Source organism: Simochromis diagramma, unplaced genomic scaffold (genome assembly GCF_900408965.1).
Source record: "Simochromis diagramma unplaced genomic scaffold, fSimDia1.1 OVJJ01000274.1, whole genome shotgun sequence".
NCBI classification, from domain to species: Eukaryota; Metazoa; Chordata; class Actinopteri; order Cichliformes; family Cichlidae; genus Simochromis; species Simochromis diagramma.
Genome location: NW_024387386.1, coordinates 243,109 through 261,369, shown reverse-complemented (window position 1 = coordinate 261,369; position 18,261 = coordinate 243,109). Strand labels below are relative to the sequence as shown.

The 18,261-nt window shown below is 42.8% G+C and overlaps 2 protein-coding genes across 3 annotated transcripts; one reads left to right on the top strand and one right to left on the bottom strand.

The window, feature by feature from the left end:
• The first annotated feature begins 1,325 nt into the window (after positions 1-1,325).
• LOC120720181 (Y-box-binding protein 2-A-like) lies at positions 1,326-5,907 on the top strand. Of its 2 annotated transcripts, none has more exons than XM_040009804.1 (10): positions 1,326-1,485; positions 2,465-2,528; positions 2,620-2,653; positions 2,737-2,826; positions 2,925-3,161; positions 3,290-3,408; positions 3,493-3,733; positions 4,610-4,741; positions 4,840-4,911; positions 5,314-5,907. In XM_040009804.1, the coding sequence occupies exons 1-9, from the start codon at positions 1,407-1,409 to the stop codon at positions 4,873-4,875; spliced, it is 1,032 nt and encodes a 343-aa protein (XP_039865738.1). In that variant the 5' UTR covers positions 1,326-1,406; the 3' UTR covers positions 4,876-4,911; positions 5,314-5,907. The 2 variants fall into 2 exon arrangements, with proteins under 2 accessions (XP_039865738.1, XP_039865737.1); XM_040009803.1 differs by having other exon boundaries at positions 1,329-1,485; positions 4,837-4,911.
• A 110-nt stretch (positions 5,908-6,017) lies between these two features.
• On the bottom strand, positions 6,018-16,532 carry LOC120720176 (solute carrier family 2, facilitated glucose transporter member 4-like). Its single transcript, XM_040009796.1, has 11 exons — positions 16,286-16,532; positions 14,404-14,499; positions 12,806-12,966; positions 11,172-11,296; positions 10,953-11,068; positions 10,527-10,689; positions 9,418-9,605; positions 9,200-9,304; positions 8,610-8,711; positions 8,276-8,479; positions 6,018-7,980 (listed from the first exon to the last, which is right to left on the bottom strand). The coding sequence occupies exons 1-11, from the start codon at positions 16,316-16,318 to the stop codon at positions 7,744-7,746; spliced, it is 1,530 nt and encodes a 509-aa protein (XP_039865730.1). The 5' UTR covers positions 16,319-16,532; the 3' UTR covers positions 6,018-7,743.
• Between the last annotated feature and the right edge of the window lie 1,729 nt (positions 16,533-18,261).

The following is an 18,261-nucleotide window of genomic DNA, read 5'->3' as shown; positions in this document are numbered from 1 at the left end:
ATATTACTTATTTTCTAACCTTTGATTTTTAACGTATTGTAAAACATAAATTTTGTGCTGCCCATTGGTCCAGTGTGCTAACAAGTTTCTCTAACTTTTCAGACAGCTAAATAATATTTCCAAGAGTTTGGGATTCAGTTCTTGGACAAAAGAATAAATTTGAGTTCTCTGGATGACCTTTTACATGTAACTATTTTTGACCATTGAGTGGGCAAAAAAATAAGAACTTATTTCTGTGGCGAACATAACACATGCAAATAAAAAAGTATCTAGAAGTGCTGATGGATATAAATAATCAGGGGTATAGTGAAATAAAGGACATTTTGATCAATTAAAATTGCACTCTTCATCCATCCAAATAGCATCCATCTAAAGCGTACCAGAAAGCTGATTCTGCTACTGACTTTTGCCTTAAGCTTCTTGTACCCCAGATACTGTGACTCTGCTACCGTGGTCATTTGGTGTCTGATCCAAGCATGCCACATTTGACTGGTCTACATAGCATCTGTGCCATATGCCAGAAAACTTAGTGTCGTGCCCCCCCCCCCAGTCTGAGCTTTTATTTTTTTATTTTTTAATCAGTTAATTAATGACATTTAAAAAAAAATATTTTGAGAAATTTGTTGTTCAGGAGCAGAAAAAAATATCAGAAACTTCTCATTGCTGTATTTACATATGGGGAAAAATGCTCCCAGATCACTCAGAGTTCTTTTGAAGACCTGAAACAGTTTAACAGCAGGTAAAAATGCTAATGTGTATCAGACTGTATGTGTCTAACTTCTACAGTTTCACTGTTGCTGTTATATTGCTGGCAGCTATTGGCTGTCTACATGTTGTATATGCATATTGGGATTTTCACTCACTGATATAAACAGCATTGTATCACAAAGAGACGTTTACCCACTAAGTTCTGCAGTTATTTATGTTCTGTGAAAAAGACACTACAAGGCTGTGTTTTTAAGCTATAACATAGGCCCTATAGATCGATAGAGATGAATGGCCTCTCAAAAACAGACTCCAGTCATTCAATTTTTATATAAATAGAACCTGACGATTGTCGATTCTATTTTTTTAGTAATATATATATATATATATATATATATATATATATATATATATATATATATATATATATGAATGAAATGAAATGAATGAAATGAAAACAAATCAGCTTCATTTCACTCATGTCTGTCCTCCACCTGACAATTTTCCGTCCCAATTGCCGCCTTCGCTTGACCAATCAGATTCGAGCTCGCGCTTTCGTGGAAACCAATGAGGGCGCGGCTTCCGTCCGGCAGTCCGAGGGGATGCCGGGATAAAAACTTAGCAGTGGCGCTTGGGAAAGTTTCGGGAAGAGTAGGAGGGAGGGGACTCGGGAGTGGAAGTGTAGTAACCCGACAGCGAGCATGACCGACGCCGAGGCGCAGAGCGCTCCACCATCGGCACCGGTGGAAGACAAACCACAGCCGGAGAGGAAAGTTATAGGTGGGTGTAGAAGTACTCTATCCGCCAAGATTTCTTGGTAAATATCCAGAAAACGTTTAAAGTTAGCGCCTTCTGACCGAGCCTGGGTGTGAAAAACAGAATGTGTGTGTGTGTGTGTGTGTGTGTGTTTGTATATATATTTTACCCTTCCTTCTGTGATATTTCTTGAAGTGTGTGATCCAAGCTGGTTGAATTTCTGTTAATTACAGCAGCCTGGGGTGCCACTGCTGTCTCCGGTGTGGTACTTTTTAGGCAACACGTGTTTGAGGCTGAGTTTTTCAGGTTTTTCTGGGGACTATATTCCCAAAAAAAAAAAAAAAAATAAAAATGCTTAACCTCGCGCTGTTGAAAACGAAGTTATTTGACTGTCACACATATTGGCTTGTAAAGCTCACGCCTAATATTAAAAGGCCTCGAGGACACAGGTGCTTTCTCAAAAAAAAAGTTTTCCCCACATGTCAGTCCAGTGGCTGCCTCTGGTCTAATCGCAGATATTTGTGTTTGTGTAGGTATGGAGCTGATTCAGACTGTATAGAAGTCCATGTTAACCGAACACCTTGAACGCATGACCCAATTTTTTTTCTTTATCAGCTGTCGTTCACGCGCTTGGTAAGCGAAACACGCGCACGCGCCCTCCCAGCTGCAAATCATTGCAGAAGGAAATTTGGCCAAATTAAATGAGTTTAGACTGCCGTAAAACACACAAACGAGCCGGCTTTGAGCTTGTCTCTGTGAGGAAGAATACATCGTTCAGGTGTCCGTGTGACTCGTCTTGAACTCCTTAATTGTCAGAAGTGTTCCCATGTCGCCTCGTGACCTAGTGCAGGCCTGGTTTCAAAGTCTTGCGGTTAATGATTGATCCATAGAGCTCCCACTTGCGAGCAGGTCACCGCTGATGTAATCAAGATAACGGTGTGAGCTCTGAATGACTACTTGCTCTATAACACTTCCTTATTCTTTTGATGTGCTCTTGTTGTAGCCACTTTGGTCCAAGGCACAGTGAAATGGTTCAATGTGCGTAATGGGTATGGATTCATTAACAGGTAAGGTGTTTTGAATTATTCTCCCTTATTTTTTTAGTATTCCTCACTTTTTTCAGTCCATTGTTTGCTAATGAAGTTTTATTTCTTGCAGGAATGACACCAAAGAAGATGTATTTGTTCATCAGGTAAGGTCTTTTTTTTTCTTTCTTTTTTTTCTTCATGGGAGTTAATTGTACCCACATTTTTAATGCTAGCCATGTCTCCTCAGACAGCAATCACGAAGAACAATCCCAGGAAATTTCTCCGCAGCGTTGGAGATGGGGAAATTGTAGAGTTTGATGTGATTGAAGCAGCTAAGGTATGGCAAGGACAAAATGTGACATTCTTGGCTGTTTAAAAAGGTATAAAAAAAACTGCTCCTGGAGAAAGCATTTCAGGCATGTCTCTGTTCCAAAGGGCTCCGAAGCAGCTAATGTTACCGGTCCAGGTGGTGTTCCGGTAAAAGGAAGCCGCTATGCGCCCAACAAACGGCGATTCCGTCGACGGTTCTTTCCCCGAAGCCCTCGGCCCGGCGACCAGAACAAACCAGCCGATGGGCAAGGTCCTGATACTGACCGATCGGGAGAGAGTGAGGGAGCGAGGCCTCAGCAACGCCGCCGTAGGCCGCGCAGGCCACGGCCGGAGACACAAGATGTAAGCTAAAGCGGAAAGACGGGTGTGAGGGAGACTACAACCTTTAGGATGATGCTGGACATTGAGATGGATTGAAGTAGTTGAACGCTTATGTTGTTAATGGTCTTTTGTCTGTTTTTCCGATTTAGGGTGAAGTTGGCGAGCAGAAGGATGGAGACGAAGAGGGTGGTCAGACACAGAGTGATCAGACACAGAGTGATCAGACCCAGCGGCCGCCACGGCGCAGATTCTGGCGCCCATACCGCAGGTAACTTAACGGTCCTGCTTAGATATCCTGTTTGAAGGACTTCTTGATTCTTGAGGCAATTTAATGTGCTTTCCTCGGATTCAGGCCATTCCGTCCTCGCCCACCTCCCAATCAGGCTGTAGAAGACCAGCAGGCGGCTGCACCAGCAGAGAGCCTGGAGAAGAGTGAGCTAAAGCAGCAGCAGCAGCCACAGCACGAGGTGGCGACGGCGGCGGCACCTGACAGCCCTCAGACCAATGGAGAAGCAGGGGAGGGCCAAGGCCAGAAACAACGCCGCCAGTTCAGACGACGCAGGCAAAGGAATTCAGAGTCCTCTGTCTCAAAAGTAAGATATTTTTGATCTTCAGCTATCTCAAGATCACTCAGTGAGGAAACTATGCACAGATGAGCTGTTAGTGATGTTTGAGGAGGAAAAGATCACTACCCACATGAGCTTATTTTTCACTGCCAAGCTGTCCTGGTCACAGAAAACGATTATCAGAAGATATTAAGGCTCTAATGCAAGCAGTAAAATGCTGAACACTTATTGTCACCATGCCCGGCGGATGGGCTGGCGGGCGAAACGCACCTAAGTTTGAATGCAAGAACGAGGTGATGTAATAATAGTAATAATAATAATAATGGATTGCATTTATATAGCGCTTTTCGGGGCCCTCAAAGCGCTTTACAAAACACTGGTGGAAGCAAGCTACAGTTGTAGCTACAGCTGCCCTGGGGCAGACTGACAGAAAGGATACCATGGGTGTGTCTACAAAAGTCTTGTACAAGTTCAAATCTCAGGGACCTTGACCTCAAGGTCAGAGGTCACGTTTTCTCTAAATCACCTAGGATTTTCAAATTTATAACTTGGTTGCATCTGATAGGATGCTGGGGGGCAGCACTGAGAGCTGCCACCATTTTTAAATATACTTGTACTGTAAATGTTTTTGTATATTTTACAGTCAATATGTGTTATTCTCATTGGCTTTAATCAGGATTTGAGTAGAAAAACTACAGTTTGCCTCATCTGCAAATATGCCTGATTGACAATGAAAACCCTTAAGTCCCTGTAATATTTATACTGTCTAGATGGTAGACAGGAGTCTAACTATTAGATGAATTTCTATGGTTTTGTGCCTGTATGATGGTTTAGCTGGATCTTCTGAAGTTCTAAAGCTTTGGTATTTTACTAATATTTTCATGTCTTTTCCATGTATTGAAGAATGATACAGAGAAGTCTGCATCAGAGCCTAGCACCCCACCACAGACCTCAAAGCCATCTGATACAAAACCCACATCAAAGTCGCCAAAGACCTCTCCCAAAATCTCCCCCAAAACGGTAAAATCGCCTGAGGTAAGACATTAAAGTTGCTCTTTGCTTTCCCAGCTGGTTCATTTTTCATTGGTACGTGTTTTGTTGACAAATCTCAGCTGTGTTCTTCCTTTCAGCAGGCAGCTCCAACAACTGTCCCAGCACCAGCAGAGTGATGACCACGAGGATGGTCACACGACCCTTGGCAAGAGGTGGGACCCCACACTAAAGTGGCGCAACCTTGGATTAGACAGGGTGGGAGACGTGAGGGTGTAGGGTTGCACTTCTTGTGCTGCATGTGCAACATTAGCAGTCTGTCACAGAGGGCCTGATGATGGACATTAACTCTTTAGTCAAGTAAATGGATTTAAGGCGGAATGATGGCATTGAAAGGAGTCTTTGAGAACGCTGCCTGTGTTTGGAGTCAGACTTTTGTTTAACACAGGGAAGATTTTTGGCTCAAATTCTGGGAAATTGGATTTTCTTTCAATATAATCCTTGGCTCGGGATTAAAAGCGCCCTTTTTATTTTTTTTTAAATTAAAGGTCTTTTTCTTTGTTTTTGTGGTCTTTCTTTCAATCCATCTCTCCTGCGCTTTCTTTTGTTTCTCATAGGTCCTAGGGTTGGAGGACTGGACCTATTTCAGACCACATGCACTGCTCTCCCCTCCCTGCACTCCCCCAATCCTCCATCCTACCACTTCTCACAGTCATCCTTCAGGCCCCTTCCCCACCCCCTCATCTTGTCTTGTCCTGTCCTCACTGACATCTGGAGAGGGTGGGAAGGGAGCGCAGGTTAAGGGGATACAGGTAGTTGGTGGGTGCACATTTAGAAATTGAAAGTACAGCTTTTAAAAAGGGGGAGAGAGGAAAAAATGGGAATGTTATTCCACCCCCTTAGAAATATTTTCTTTAATAGAGCAGATGGGGCCCATCATGTAGTTTAATTTGGCTTCTGATTAATTTGGTTAAAGAGGGGAAAGCTAAGCAGGTCTGCGATTGGTGATGCATAATGGGAGTCTGTTTAGTTCTGTTAACACCTCAAATCAATTCTTGAAACGTACTACTCCCTTAATCTTCTTGGTTGAGGTTGGATTAGAAAGAAGCTTAATTTCCTTTTTGTTTTACTTGTGTGTGCTTTTCTTTGGAGGGATTATGTGCAATGTTAATACTTAAAATGCTAATTAATAAATCATGTTTGCAAATCAAGATTCATTCCCTTCTGACTGGAGTGCAGATTCACTGATGCCTTTGTACCATGTTTATGTTGCCAAAGTAATTGGATTACTTTTGTAGTGAAGAAATTGAAGGTGTAGAAATGAGGGTTCTTCAGGTGGTTTCATTAACAGTATTTGCAGTACTTTCACTCTGGTTACATAACCACTGCATCAACATTCACACTATACAGATTACAGATCTCTGAAAAGTCTGACACATTAAAGAATAGACGGCAAACGGCACACGTGACGGATGCAAAGAAAACACAACAAAAACTTGGCGATTGTGTGGCACAAACCTTGAAAGTCTGTGCTTGTACTTGGAAATTTCTCGAGTCTGCCTACAAAGCCGAACACCAGCTGGAGTGCGTAAAGAATTTAAAACCTAGACCCTCAAACACACTATGTACACATGAAATACAAAAGGCTTGATCAGAAGTAGCATTTCTGTGGTGCAGTGAGTTTCCTATTATCAGAGGAGTACTTTCACACTTAAGTTGAGAACACATGTGAAAACCCAAAATATCAGCGTTTTGGTACTGATGCAGAAAGCGCTTTTGGTAACCTAACAACCAGAGGAGTATGAGTGCTCATGTTCAAATTTCTGAGGCAAAATTTTGTTTCTTTACTGAAACTCATTTCCCCAGAGCACTACCCATACTGAGCCAATCACAACCATGCATCCAACAAGGATAGTTCGTTACGACTGTTTACACTTTCAGGTCACACCGTACTGCGTCACACTATAATCCAATTGGTTGCAGTCCTGTCCTGTCGACATGAACTTTGAATTACCTTTGCTGTAATTTGTGCAAATGAAATCATGTTCACAGAAGCTGGCAGGGAAAGACCATTAACTGTCCTGACTATATGAGTGTGACACTCGTGTCCTGGGATGACCCCTCCGTTGGCTAATATCTGGAGGAGTTCAGATCAATGTCTGTGAAATCAACTCCAGAGGCATTTTGGTCCGCTTGATAATGCCCCTTGAGAAGTTTCAGACTGGTATTTTTACATTGATGCCAGGTTACACTTTAGATACATGAACATAGCACATAAAATCAGTTTCTAAAAGTATAACATGATTAAATGCATCTGTTACCTGTTCTTAAAGAACAAAAACACTACCTACCCATCATACTACCTTTTCTACATCTGCTTTGAGTAAATAACGGCTATAAATACCGGGTGTTACAGACACACTTCATTTGGCGCCAAAAAAAGATTCAAAACCCACAGTGTGTCGACGTGATTCCTGTCATTGGAGATCAAAAAATCAATTCATATGTTAATCTCTTAAATGTGTGTTCCCATCTTCGGTAAAAACAGGCACGCTCCATCACACTCCTGGCTGCTGATCCTATTGTTTCTATGCCTAAAAACTTTGAAAACTGTAGATATCTGTTTATAAAGTGCAGGAATCCCCAAGTCTCTCCACATCCATCTGTCAATACTGCAACTGATTGCCATCACCATGGAATAAAGTCTTATTGCACTGGCAGTCAATGCCAGACAGGCTGTTCTTATTAGCATCTTCTTCCCTTGAAACTACAGCAGTCGACCTTTACTCCACTGGTTCGTAGCCTTTCAAGTGAAGCCAGAATTCATAACTATTAACCCTGTACTGCAGTGCTACCACCAAAGGACAATTCCATAACACCCAAATTGTCACACACTTTTAACACTGCTTTTTCACCACAATCTATGTGAAAAAAAAATAAAGATCTCAATATACATATTAGCAAATAAAAGTTTGGTGTCATGCCCCTTTACCCAACTTTTCTCAAGCTGAGCTCAGTTCCATTTTTCTCAGTTCCACAGGGCATCTTCAGTTCATGGTATCCTCCCCCAAGTAGTCCATCTCAGTGCTGGGTTTGTCTATGTCCATACCCATGCCTATGCTCATATCCATATCCATCATCCCTCCAGCTGAATGCTGGTGAAAATTGGCTGCAATCTGGTCAAAGGTCTTGCCCCGTGTCTCTGGTACCCGGAAAAATGTGAAGATGAGGAAGAACAGCAGAAGAGCTGCGAAGATCAGGAAGACGTATGGCCCACAGAGGTCCTGCGGAAGGACGGGAAGAAGGTCGGATTATAAAGAGTTGAACTTGATGCCACATGCCTCTATTAACCGGTCAAGTAGCGGTTTTCATATTTTCATCTGTCTGTCCAGACTTAACTTTTCAAATGTGAATAAAAAATTTGATTTTGTAAGGTTGGTGACCTTTAAAGACCAAAATCTAATCAGTTTATCTAAGAGGATAAAAGATTGTCGAGCCAAAAAAGAATAACAAAACTGAAGTGGGTGAAAAATGGAAAACCATTTGTGGACATGCACAACATCCATTGTGGATACTCACAGCGACATACTGGAAGCACATGCCAATAATAAAGTTGGCAGTCCAGTTGGAAAAGCCTGCAACAGCCATGGCAGCTGGCCTTGGACCTTGAGAGAACAGCTCAGCTACAAAGAACCAGGGGATGGGACCTGGGCCAACCTCAAAGAAGGCCACAAAACCAAAGATAGAAAGCATGCTGATGTAGCTCATCCATGGAACACTGTCCTATAGAGCAGAAGAAAAGTGGATTCAGATGTTTGTGGAGACTAGAAATCATAGATAAAATGCCAAAGTCTGGAATACCATAGTCTGGATTTTATTTATTTTCCTTTTTTTTGGATCGGGGCTTACTTACAAGTAAAGCAAGAGCCACGGTCATGATGACGGCACAGATGCACATTCCACCAAGTCCTAGCATGTGGAGCGTCCGTCGACCCGTCCTCTCTACCAGGAAAAGCTGTTAATATGAAGGTAAAGGGGGGATGGGGGGTTAACCTCAGCTGACATTTGGAGCTAAAGCATTTGATTTGGTCAGATTCTTTCTCAAATATGTATAACGTCAGGTCACTATAATGCTAAAACCACCTTTACCATATACCTAACTGCAGTTCAGGACTTCTAAAACAGTGTTAACCATAGTTTAGCAGTGATTTTACAAGCGTGCGCTCATAAAACAATCTATTGTATCAAATTACAATAGTCAGTCTCTAACCCTGAAGCCGTGGCACTCTTACGGCTAAAGTCGTACATCTTAATCCGCTTGATGACACTGAAACATTTTGACTCCTCTTATCTTGTTTACCCTTTGATAACAGTGTTAAACAGTAATAGAGTGACTCTGTGACAGGGCGTGAATGTTTATTGTTCCAAATTCAAAAAGTTATTTAAACGCTCCCAAATTGAATTTCAAAAGTGCGATAAAGGCACGTCGGTGCGATTTCTCACCGAGACTACCGTGAAGGCACAGTTCACCACCCCGGCTCCTATGGTGGCATAAACTGGACTCTGGACTCCTGCTTTCATGAAGATACTGGTGGAATAGTAGAAGATCTGCCAGAGGAGTAAACAAATTTAGGTCAATGTTGAACAGCACTGGCTCCTGATTTTAAAGGACTGCTTGTTTCTGGAACTTTAGGTGAGTCAGTGTAATTTGAAGGACTCACTGCATTAACCCCCGACAGTTGCTGGGAGAGCTGCAGGAGGATGGCGATGATGATGGGCTGGCGGTAAAGCGAAGAGCGAAAGAGTTCGGGTATGGACACCTTCCTCTCCATGTCCATCCTCCGCTTCTCCTCCTTCATCTCTGCCAGCATGTCGCCCACCTCCTGTCTGCCTGTTAGCCTCCTCAGGCCTGCAGAAAGTAGAAATGTAGGAAGTTTTTTTTTTCATGTACAAAAACTCATCTGACATTTTAGCAGCTAATTCCGTAAGTCCAACTGATACTCTGTACATTGAGTCCTGTAAATGTCTGATAAACCCAGACATCATGAGTGCGGAGTTGATCTGACCGAGGAACTGGAGACACCACACAGTATGTAAAGGCAAGGCCAAATAGCCGTGGTTTAAACTATAACCTGATTTATCTACTATTTAACTCACCGTGAGACTATGATTTACAGAATTAGTTAAAAAATATTTTAAAGTAATTACTGAGGCCATAAACTCAGCAGAAAAAACAGTTTACTGTGGTCAGAGATAAGACTTTTGTAGAATCAGACTTCTTTTTGCAACCAGAGGAGTCTCCCCCTGCTGGCCAAAAGAAAGAATGCAGATTTCAGGCACTTCGAGTTAGTTTCGCTTCTCAGGTACGAACATTAGTATCCATCAGTTATATATAAGAAAGTATAAAGTGATATGGGTCAAAGTGGGACAAACCCAAACACAGTAGCTGATTGCCCCTCGCTGAGCTTGGTTGAACTGAAGGTTTCTTCCTGTTAAAAGGGAGTTTTTCCTTCCCACTGTCACTAAGTGCAGTTTTCTCTTTATTATTGTAGGGTCTTTATCTTACAACATCAAGTGCCTTGAGATGACTGCTGTTGTGATTTTGCGCTATATAAATTGAATTGAATTGAAATGAAATTGCAAAAAAAAAAAAAAAAGATCCTACATTTCCCAAAATGCAACTCAGCAGCTTATTTTATAAGGCCCTATCTGCCTCCTAATACTAAAAATCCAGTTTATAATGTAAAACTTCACAACGTCAGTGGCTGTAGTTACATAATAAGAATAATAATAGTAAACCAAGACCTTAAAATAACGCAGCCCTACTTACCACTCTTGGCGTGGTGCTCCTGACACCGGACGATGTAGAGGAATCGGGGGCTCTCGGGGCAGAAGGGCAGCAGAGACATCTGAAGTACAGTCGGCACAACAGTTAATCCCAGCAGAACAGGCCATAAGTGCTCACTGCCGAGTAGCGACTCCAAGCCGAGGACCTGCACAGGGAGAGGAAGCAAGTTTGAGTGTGTGACATTTCAAAAGATAATATGATAAAGCACCTAAAGACAATCCTTTATAGGTGGAAGTAAAGGAAAAGACGGGGAGGTGCACAGACAAAGAGAATGGATTTGAGGATTCAAGATGTGTTTTTTGTGAGCAGACTTTTTAAACGTGGCCTGGAAAGGCCCACTGAATGTCGGGGACATGGAGACAGAGAGAAGATGCCGATGCTATTTATAGACGGTCGTTCCTGCCATACCTGTGCGAAGAGAATGCCAGTGACAATAGCCAGTTGGTGCAGCGTCCCCAAAGCTCCTCTGAGACTCGTAGGTGCTATCTCACCCACGTACATTGGTGTCAAGCCAGATGCCAATCCTGCATCAAAGGAAGAGTTAAGGAAGCAAGAGATTGTTAAACCACTCATTAAATGGACACATTAATGGAGAGTAAAAGAGGGAAGAGACAGTGGGCAGCTCACCACAGTAGGCACCAATGATAAAACGTCCAAGGATCATCATTTCAAAGGAGCGGCAGAGCTTGGACATTCCCATCAGACTTCCTCCAATAAAGGCAAACAAGTTGTTTATAAGCATGGCTTTCCTCCTGAAAGAAGCACAGACCTGCATTTTTGAAACCATTTTGAAATGATAAAACAGCAGGGTTTTTGTCCAGCAGAGTTGCGCACATCTAGTTTGGATATGCACACTGTTTAGTAGTGAAAAACACTAAGAAGCCACTAGAGGGCAGTATCACACAAAATTATTCAGTATCGCACAGAGACACTGGTTTATTCAGCACTTTAACATTTAGTTGATCCACAAAATCCTGTAGAAGGCTCAGAGGAGTATTAAAAAAAGTAACATGTGTGACTAGATTTTGCAGTCTGGTGTTATTTTACTTTACTAGACTGTGATCGGAACCAAAAAAGAGTCTTTCCCACCTAATTTAGAAGTAGCACGGTTCCTACAGCTCAGCTTACACTGTCAGGAATTTACTTGACACAAGCAACAAGATACCTCACGTATATACTTTGTAACATTCTGTTAATGCCTTGGGTTGAAAATGTTTTTTTAATATATATTTTAAAAGTCACTGAAAAGTTGCTTCTGATGAGGTTGTAAGCTTATGTAAGCTGCACATTCAGGACTCTGTTAAGATGTCCTTTCAGCCAGTGGAAGCTGTGGACTGCAGCCCAGTTTGCACAGACTCAGGTTACAGCGGGAAACTGGGTCATAACATCCAGGACAGAGCTTTCACTGAATGACTGGTTTTATTTTTGGGCCTATACAGAACTGAGAAGGAGATACTTATGTATCACAATGAAGGCTAGCTAGAGAACGCTTTGGACTAGTGTTGTCATTTGCTTAGATTAAGGTTTTAATTGCTCTGTTTATAATGACGATTTATCATTTGCTGTTGAACACTGTGTGGTGTTTTGTCGTGTCTGCCTGGCTGTTTTCTAAAACAGTTTTAGGTACTTGGTTATCGTTGTAGTGCATTAAAACTTGAAGTTTGTGGTGCTTTTTAAAATTGCTTTGTTGTTTTTCATTCACCCTTAGAACCACGTTTATATGGATCCACTCCCGCTGCATGCAAAATCCTACTTTCCTTACATAAGTGTGTCTTTTTGTGTGTGTTTGAGTGGACTGGGTGCTGCTTTCTTTCTTTTTTTAACTGAAGATACTTCAGACAAACTCCCTACCCACTTCACTCTTCATTAACCTACAGCTTCTATCCATTTACACATGAAAAATCAGACCTTTCATTTGTATGTAAGGAGACTGCGACGTATGTGTGTCATTCAGGAAGAAGAAATGTGTACTTTTTAAATCTTTGCTCATGTATTCAGACTTTGTGCAGTTTGTTTCAGATTTCCAGAAAATCTTGTGGTTTGCTTTGAGTAATCTGTGCAACCATGGGCACAGACGGAAACCATCCTCTAAATGTTACAGTTAAAGCAGAGTGTAAGATTAATGAGCTGCAGCCTGTTCTATCTGCTCCATCTCATAAAACAGTATTTCATAGGCTTAGCTTCATGAACCCATCAGGATAAAAGCAACGTATCCCCTCGAGACCACTAGAAAAGGCTAAGCTTGACCTGCGTTGTCTCACCTGCCCAGCCATTCAGAAACAAAGCCCACGCAGAAGGAGGAGAGCATGCCGCCGATGGAGAAGATGGCAACGGACAGCGACCAGAGCGAGGTGAGGGTCCCCGTGGGGATGGGCTCCCCGTACCGGTACATCCATGTTGCATTGTAGTCCCCCTCAATGATCTGCAAGGAGTGCCAAGATAAGTTGGAGCAAGTGACTAGAGGAGTGAAAGAAGAGCTGCACAAACTGGGTAAAACGGAAGGTACGTTTGGAGCGAGGTCTTGCAGACAGAGCTTAAAATCAGCTTTTGTAAACATGGAGTATATAAAATGGGCTGCTTGAAGGCTGGTGGTTAAGTCACTTGTCTGCATGGCTTTGGGCGAGATACTAAATACAGTGAACTACGACAGGAAAAAAAAAGCTATATGTCACTTTAAATATGAACTTGGATTAGATAAAGGCTTGCAGCGTGAAGCGCTTTGAATGGCTGCATGAACCACAAGAGTACTATGTAAATCAGGCCATGGGCTATTTAAATAGACAAGCACACCGTGTAAGTAATAGCTTACTCCCATAAATTCATATTTTCAGAATGCTTTCCTCATTTTTTAAAAAATATAGACTTATATTATCTCACATATACACACTTGTGCACATTCTCATATTAAAAATTGTGAGGTTTTAGTTAATGAGATCTTTGTATGTACAAGTAACTACAGAGAGCCAGAGGTTTCGAGTTCAGAGTGCTCTAAATACTCGGTTTCAGAGAGTTTTTCTCTGTTCTTGGATCTACATGATGTCATAGAGAGTGGAAAACCCAAACATGGTCACAAATCAGCCCCACCCAGCTGCTGTTTAAGTGATCGCTTTACGTGGGGCAGCCAATCAGAAGAAAGCAGGATTAAAAAGGCTTAAAAATAGAGTGACCTTAAAGGGAGTGTTGCTCTTTGTGTCACACTATTTGTAAGAAAGATGTATTTTATTAAATCAAACAAGTGATCTGTAGATAATTATGCTCACATTTTCCCAAGTATCAGAAAAGTTTAGTTGATAGCTGCCCTGACTCGTGCCAGGATTTTAATGATGGATGTCAGAGCTGAGACTAGATGCCCATAAATGCAAAAGGCTTTTCTACACAGCGTCCAAGTACCATGGTACACAAATGAAGGGCCGCTCTGTTTAAAGAGATAAATGCGGATAAAGACACAAAATTTGCTTTCAGATGTGGGAAATGAATCATATTTCTCACGCCTTTTTCTCATCATGCAAACAGAAATATTTCCTTGTTTCCATGACACCTGGAGCAGGGATGTGTTGTCATTTTTGTGATGACACGTAAAGATGGAAAGGAGCCTCGCCCTGCTGTGTCTGTGGTCACCTGACTTTGCTTCGGAAGGCTTCACATGACATAGTTTTATTCTTTTTGGTTTATTGTCTAAACATCACCAGGCAGCATGTTGTGGTGTCAAAACACACCACCTTGTAAAATCAGGCGAAGCGACTTTGTTGACGTCTGGTTAAATGACAGTGTTAGACTCGTGCATGACACCAGTGTTACATGTTTTATTCTTTCATTTTATATTATGTCCATTCGTCTTTCTTTCTTTCTTTTTTTTTACCTTCTGTGGCGCATTGATGACACCGATGTTATATCCAAACTCCAAAGATCCAAGGACAGCCGTGAAGACTGACAGAGCGAGGGTTCCAGTCACTGTCTGCAGCAGAAACACGCGCACACACACACACACACACAAAGAAGTGAATTACAAATAATTTGTTTTTTCAGAACAGTGAATAATCCTGAAAAGTGTTTTCATAACTGTAACAATAAGATAACTGTTGGACAACCACGATTATCTTTTTAACTCTCACTCACTCACTCACTCTCTCTCTCTCTCTCTCACACACACACACACACACACACAACACTGCTGCTCAGCTAACGTCAACTATATATAACCGTGATCCTGACTAGAGACAATCTCTGCAGTGCCGTTCATGACTTCTCTGACTACTTTCATGTCGACGCCTGAACTTTAGCTTCCCTCCAGTTTCCCATCAGCCCTCTGCCACCTGTCTGCAGGGTGACAGACAGGATGACCTTGGGGAAAATGAACTTCCTCCACTCCAGCATGGTTATAAAATTTTTAATTTCATTTATTTATAGGTCTTTTGTGCTTTTGGAGTTACGCCGCCTGTAAGATTTAAGTCTGTGATGAACTGTTGGATGAACACACAAACACAGACGGGTACTGTCGAAACAACGAGCTTCCTGAAAAGTTTTTTTTTCCCATTTTGGTGACGTGGGCTTATGGACTGATACAACAGCAACATGATGCTGGTGATGCTGGTAAAATTTGCTGGACCTAATTTGACCCCGCAGTTCTGCTCAGCCACCTTCTGCAAATATGTTGTCCGTGTAAATCTGTAACTCTTGACCTTGCTGAGTTGAGCTTTTGATAAGTGCTGCTTAACATTCACAAACCACAACAAAGAGGTGTGTACTGGTGAGCGTGTGCGTCCTTGTGGAAAAGGTAAAGTGCCAGAAGTGGCCACTAATGTTTCATTACACATCCCGCACTTCACTGCATGCACACTTTGCAGTAAATTTCCAGGCATTATGCATGAATCTGCACCTGCTTGTATTTACTGTGAGATACAACACAAGCCCAGATTAAACACAAAACTATCTCAGGTTGTGCAGGTTATCTCAGTCTTTAAGTGATTTAAATAGAGACAAGCACATGACTGCTTCTTCCCCTTTTCAGATTTTATGCTTAGGGGAAATATTTTTGCATTAAACACAAACACACACACACACACACACACACACACACACACACACACACACACACGCACACACACACACACACGCACACACACACCACATCCCAGCATAGTTTAGTCTGTTTCCAGTTTATTCCCAAAGGGGAAACTTTGGGAATTGTTGCCTTAATTCCAGCGTGGATAGCAGCCTATTCTTCCTATTAATAAGATGATGGAAATCTACATCAGGGGAAAGTCAGGCTTAAAACCAGCACTTAGAAACGATTTCTCCAATGGAGTTTGAGCTGGGCAGTAAACACAGAGTTTGTTTATGAAGGCGGTGGCCTGTCATAAGCTTGCAGTTATGAGGCCTGACTTGTAAACTCAGTTTTGGCCGCTCAAGGTCACCACTAAGGACAGAAAGGCTTCCCCCTCTCTTTGAAACAGAGTTACTCAAAGCTTCTTCTAGATTCATGACTTTCTCAACATTTGGATTTTGCCTTTAAAATTCTGTTAAAAGTGTATAACGGTTCATGGGATTATTTTAAAGAAGCGCACTACAATCAGGAGATATTTAAAGGTTTCAGGTCAGGAAAAAGTGCTGTGCGTAAAATCTTTCCATAGCTGAAAGTACACATTGCAAAGTTCACAAATAACGGCTATCCCTGCAGAAACTCTCCAAACAGGCACAGCTAGATTAACAAACTGTTTATAACAAACTCCAGAAGAAATTACCTCCGCTCCAAGCTGCTGAAACCCGGCCGGCATGATTTTGGCAACTCCTGGCTCCCAGTAGGAGTCTGGTGATAGATGCGTCTGGTGCCAAACGGAGACAAACCCGGGCGTCTTAAAACTGGAGCACTTTAGCACTGAAATCGAACCGAGCTACTAAATCCAAAAGAGAAGAACAAAGAGCTCTGGTGCGTTGTGCCCCGCAGGTTGTCCTCTCTCCTTTGAAGTTTGTGTTGCCTGTCCAGCTGTTAAAGAGTTGACACCGGCATACCCACGTGCACGCCTCTCAGGAGGAGGGACGGGGTGGGTGGGGGGGGGGGGGGGGAGGCAGACGCAGAGAGGCCCTGCAACAGAGGTCAAGACGCAAGCGGGAAGCTCTCCTGACCTAATCTATCTTGGGCTGAAGAGGTGGTGGTGGAAGGAGGGTGGGGGTGGGGTTATTTAGAAGAGGTGTCTGGTTTTTATTATGGTGCTAAGAGATGAAGAATTAAATAACAAAAGGTGTGATTACATTTTCAGATTCCTGTTTAAATCAACAATAATTTATCATTCTCTGGAGCCGTAAGCCAGAGCGACGCAGAGGCCCAAATTTGGTCTCATTTTGGACCGTTTTCATGAGCTTTGTTGCGTAATGGCCATAGACCCCCCCCCCCCAAAGAACGATAAACTCAATCTGCAAAGCATGTGCAAAGATGCTTCTCCCTTATCACTGACAGCTCAAGGTTAATCACTTCATTTCTGGACCTGCAAATGGAGGACACACAGTTGTGGAGATGTTAAATGTCAGGTGACCTAAAAGTCGGAGTCCGCCATTATGACTCAACTTCCCTAATGGGAAGTGAAAAGGGGGCTCGTCTTTGCCGCTGTGGTCGCCATTGTCTGCCTTCCCAACAGATACAAATCCCTTTCTATTTCAGATCGCATGCCAAAGAGGTCATCAGCCTCATTTAACCCCCCTTCCTCCCTTCTCTGTTGCACACAACAAAGCTTAATCCTCTTCCAGCAGGCAACAGGTGGGCCCTAAAATTGGGCCCTGCCACCTGAGTTAGGAGTGTACAGTAGGTGTGGTCAGGGGGAAAGTTTGGGGAGGGACCAGAGGCGTAGATTAGGGAGTGTGTTGTGGGAGGTTTTTGCATTGGGCGGGAGGAATGGAGATCCTGCAAGCAAGCTCAGTGGAAAAAAAAAAATCTACTCTAGATCTCCCAATGAAATGAGTCATGACCACCCCTCGCAGACACACCCCCACCTCACACCACTCTCTGGTCAGAGCATGCTGCCCTCTCCTTTGCCTTTTGCTGCCCTCAAACAGTGGGAGAACCCGACACCCCTCATCCAAAGCCAGGGCCCCAAGCACAGTCATGTGTGACTCTGACTAAATGCAGAGAAACTTTACACCATCGGAATAGTGGCGTAGAGCCTCTTCCAGCACAGTTAAGGGGTTTATGTACGCAACCGGGGGGGATTAAGATGATGATATTACAGAGCCAAAAAGTATCACATGAATTCATTTGGAGTGAGCGAGGAAGGCTGAAGACTGGCAAATCGGTACAAACACACCTCACAGACTCAGCGAAGCGATCGAGGAGTTAACGTTTTTAATGTCACAGTGTCACCTGCGTGTGTGTTTTACTGTTATCCAACCGAAAAAAAGTCGCACAACCACAAACACGCACTCAAACACCACGTGACACAGCCAACTAACCCAGTGTGTAAATACTGTTCCTCCTTGTCGTGACCTATTTATGCATGCACAGGCATGTATGGGTGTGTGTGTGTGTGTGTGTGTGTGTGTGTGTGAGAGAGAGAGTGGTTGGTGAGGTCACCTGGTTCAAAATCATGCTACTGCAAATAGAGCTGCTGATTGAATGACAGGTGTGTGACAGGCAACAACATTTGCATTCGTTGTACAACATTCGTTTTATTTCCTGGGATAAAAAAACCTGGAAGTCATGATTTTAAAAAGACTGGAAACAAACGTC

What these genes read in the sequence shown, in the direction of transcription:
- LOC120720181 (XM_040009803.1), top strand. Translation starts at nt 1,407, where the DNA reads ATGACCGACGCCGAGGCGCAGAGCGCTCCACCATCGGCACCGGTGGAA. An exon ending in TTCTGGCGCCCATACCGCAG is followed by an intron (nt 3,409 to 3,492) that starts GTAACTTAACGG and finishes CCTCGGATTCAG; the next exon opens with GCCATTCCGTCCTCGCCCAC. An exon ending in CAGAGTCCTCTGTCTCAAAA is followed by an intron (nt 3,734 to 4,609) that starts GTAAGATATTTT and finishes CATGTATTGAAG; the next exon opens with AATGATACAGAGAAGTCTGC.
- LOC120720176 (XM_040009796.1), bottom strand. Translation starts at nt 16,318, where the DNA reads ATGCCGGCCGGGTTTCAGCAGCTTGGAGCGGAG. An exon ending in GGAGCACCACGCCAAGAGTG is followed by an intron (nt 9,606 to 10,526) that starts GTAAGTAGGGCT and finishes TACTTTCTGCAG; the next exon opens with GCCTGAGGAGGCTAACAGGC. An exon ending in AACTGTCGGGGGTTAATGCA is followed by an intron (nt 9,305 to 9,417) that starts GTGAGTCCTTCA and finishes CTCCTCTGGCAG; the next exon opens with ATCTTCTACTATTCCACCAG.